Source organism: Crocodylus porosus, unplaced genomic scaffold (genome assembly GCF_001723895.1).
Source record: "Crocodylus porosus isolate Cpor-Errol unplaced genomic scaffold, CroPor_comp1, whole genome shotgun sequence".
Classification (NCBI taxonomy): Eukaryota; Metazoa; Chordata; order Crocodylia; family Crocodylidae; genus Crocodylus; species Crocodylus porosus.
Genome location: NW_017728911.1, coordinates 36,427,847 through 36,430,613, shown reverse-complemented (window position 1 = coordinate 36,430,613; position 2,767 = coordinate 36,427,847). Strand labels below are relative to the sequence as shown.

Genomic DNA, 2,767 nt, shown 5'->3' with positions numbered 1-2,767 from the left:
GAATGCTTCCCCGTGTTCCAGGATGTGTTTTTACACAGACCAAGCTACGATTTTGAAGGGATGATATGGTGCCACTTGCAAGATCTCATCTGTTTAGATTAAACGCTTCAATGTTCAGCAACAAACTAAGACTGGGGTTAAGGTGGGAGAGGGTTGGACAAAAGACTGATGGAATACATTATTGTAGGCAGTTTTATGACCCCCCTCCCCACAGTACCCAAGCACTTCACCTCCTTTAATGGACTTAACATCATGGCGCAGCTATGGGGCATGCACATTCTTTTGTCCTCATTTTATAGTGCTCCCTGTTCCCAGCTTTATCCCCACGTGTGGGCATAGAGGAACTAAGTGATTTGACCAACATTACAGGGAAAGCTTGTGGCAGAAGGGATGCCAGGTTTCCCAAGCATCATCCCAGTACTTCCCCCCACCACACCATCCATCCATGGCTATCAGGCAGACCAATCGCTCTGCCCAAGCTGGGAATACCCATGAACTTACTCTGAAGCCCAATGCTTCCCACTGTAAATGAGCACAGCTTTGGAAAGGTGTTGAATTCCTACCTGGGGTGAGGCCAGGAAAAGACTCATGACCCAAGCGACACATAACATGAGTCTGTTGCGCCGACTGGAACCGGCGAAGGTGAAGGGGTGGAGGATGGCTGAGTGCCGGTCAACGCTGATCACCACCAGCACCAGGGCCGCGGAGTACATGGCGAAGAGCTTGAGGAAGTTCAGCAATTTGCACAACAAGTCTCCGGCGTACCACTGAACTGTCACGTTCCACACCGCGTCCAGGGGCATGACCATGAAGGTCACCAGCAGATCCGCTGCTGTTAAGCTCAGGATCAGCAACTTGACATGGGACTTCCTCCGCTTCCTCAGGATGCTGTACAGGACGGCCGAGTTGCTGCACACAGCTACCAGGAAGAAGCAGATGGTGATGATCACCCGGACCCTTGCTGCGAGGGTGAAAGTGGGCTCGATCCAGGTGTCAGAGCAGCTGGAAATGGAGACGTTTTCCTCCATGGCGCCAGGGGCCGGAAGAGTCGCCCGGAGGTGCTGTTCTTCAGTCATTCCCTAGAGGAGAACAAACAGCAAACTCAGTCAAAGAAGCAAAATTGCCGTCGGGTACCCATTTAGAGTGGCATGTGAGGAAGAAGATGGCTCAGTGAGTTGACCAAAGGATTCATAAATGTTGTTGTTATTAAATAAACAACAGAAAAGCCATATACCAAAAGCCCAGTCCAATTTTTCCCAGTTTCCACAGTATGGAGCACCTCTTCATAGATGGATCATCTTGGCAGGTCCTTGTCCCCTTCCATTGACAATTGCAAAGATTGTGTTTTCCTCCCCTTCACAACCACACATCATCCCAGTGGTAACTATAGCAATCGCCCACACGGTTGTGTATTTTTAGTGCTTGTCAATGTAATTCCACCATTGGGAACAAGGAGGAGTAGTTAGTACCATCTGTGCAGCTCATGCCCCACACACCTGTGTGGATGGATTGAGTGGTCCTTAGACCACTGTTACAGCTACTCTGTCCCAAAGAGAGCTGCAACTGGACCCAAAATACCCTAGAGCCAGGGTCTGCAACTGGCTGAAGTGGATGGATGCATTGAGTTTTAAGACATTTTACTGGTAAGAATGGTCTTTCTGGTAGGACTTAAAAAAATGGGGTGCCTGACTATCTTCTATAATCGTTAAAGACGATGTGGTAGTTCTAGGTACAGCAGGGATGTTAAACTAAGAGTCCTTGAGAAGTCTTCCCTCTCCTGGTGCTGAGCAGTGCTTTTGGACCTGTGGTTTCCAGAAACAGGAACTACTTGCTGCACCATGGTATGGGGGGATAGGTGGAGAAGAGGCCATTCCTCCACCAAATGCCCCCAAGAGAGCTCCAAGAAGAGGAGCTAAGGAGTCCAGCAGGGCTGAAGTGCTAGACTTCAGAAAGGTGAACTTCAATGTGCTCAGGAGTTTAGTTATTGAGGAGTTAAAGCTCAAGAGCATTGGTGAAATGGGGTCCAGGATGGGTGGTCGTTCCTCAAGGGAACAATCCTATGGGTGCAGAAAGAGACAATCCCATTGCACATAAAAGGGGGCAAAGGGTGCCAAGAAGCCCTCTTGACTGAACAGGGAAGTCCAGGAAAGCCTAAGAGCAAAGCAAGAGGGATACAGGCTGTGGAAATTGGGGGTAGCTACCAAGGAGGAGTATACCTCCCTGGCTCACAGTTGCAGGGAATCAGGAAAGCCAAAGCAGGATTAGCACTTAGGCTGGCAGCAAAAAATAAGGACAACAAAAAGTCCTTCTCCAGGGAGCAAAAGGAAGGTGCAGGATAGCATAGGACCCCAACAGGACAAACTAGGGCACTGGTGACAGAGGGGGACAAAGCTGAGCTCTTCAATCGGTTCTTTGCATCTGTATTCCTAGACACAGACCAAGACAAATCTCCCAGTTGGATTGTAGAGAGACACAGGAGGGACACCAGCCCACCAACTGTTAGCACAGGGCCGCACTCGGAGGGGGGTGGTGGACGGGTCATATTCGACCTGGGGGGAAGTCCCCCAGGGCTCGGTCCTGGGGCCTGCGCTGTTCAATCTCTTTATCAGCGATTTGGAGGACGGGGTGAAAAGCAACCTGTTTAAATTCGCTGATGATACTAAAAGTTGGGGTGAGGTGAGCACGCTAGCAGGGAGGGAAAGACTGCAGCAAGACCTGGATAGGTTACAGGAGTGGGCTAGCAAAAACAGGGTGTGTTTCAATACTG

At 50.0% G+C, this 2,767-nt stretch overlaps 1 protein-coding gene across 2 annotated transcripts in view; it reads right to left on the bottom strand.

Moving 5' to 3' along the window:
• The window catches only part of LOC109309182 (gonadotropin-releasing hormone II receptor-like), an 8,823-nt gene extending 6,969 nt beyond the window's left edge, over positions 1-1,854 (bottom strand). For both annotated transcript variants that reach the window (XM_019533821.1, XM_019533822.1), the window contains exon 1: positions 564-1,854. In XM_019533821.1, coding sequence (XP_019389366.1) covers positions 564-1,076 — 513 coding nt within the window. In that variant the 5' untranslated portion in view covers positions 1,077-1,854. The remainder of the gene's footprint in view (positions 1-563) is intronic.
• Positions 1,855-2,767: the final 913 nt, after the last annotated feature.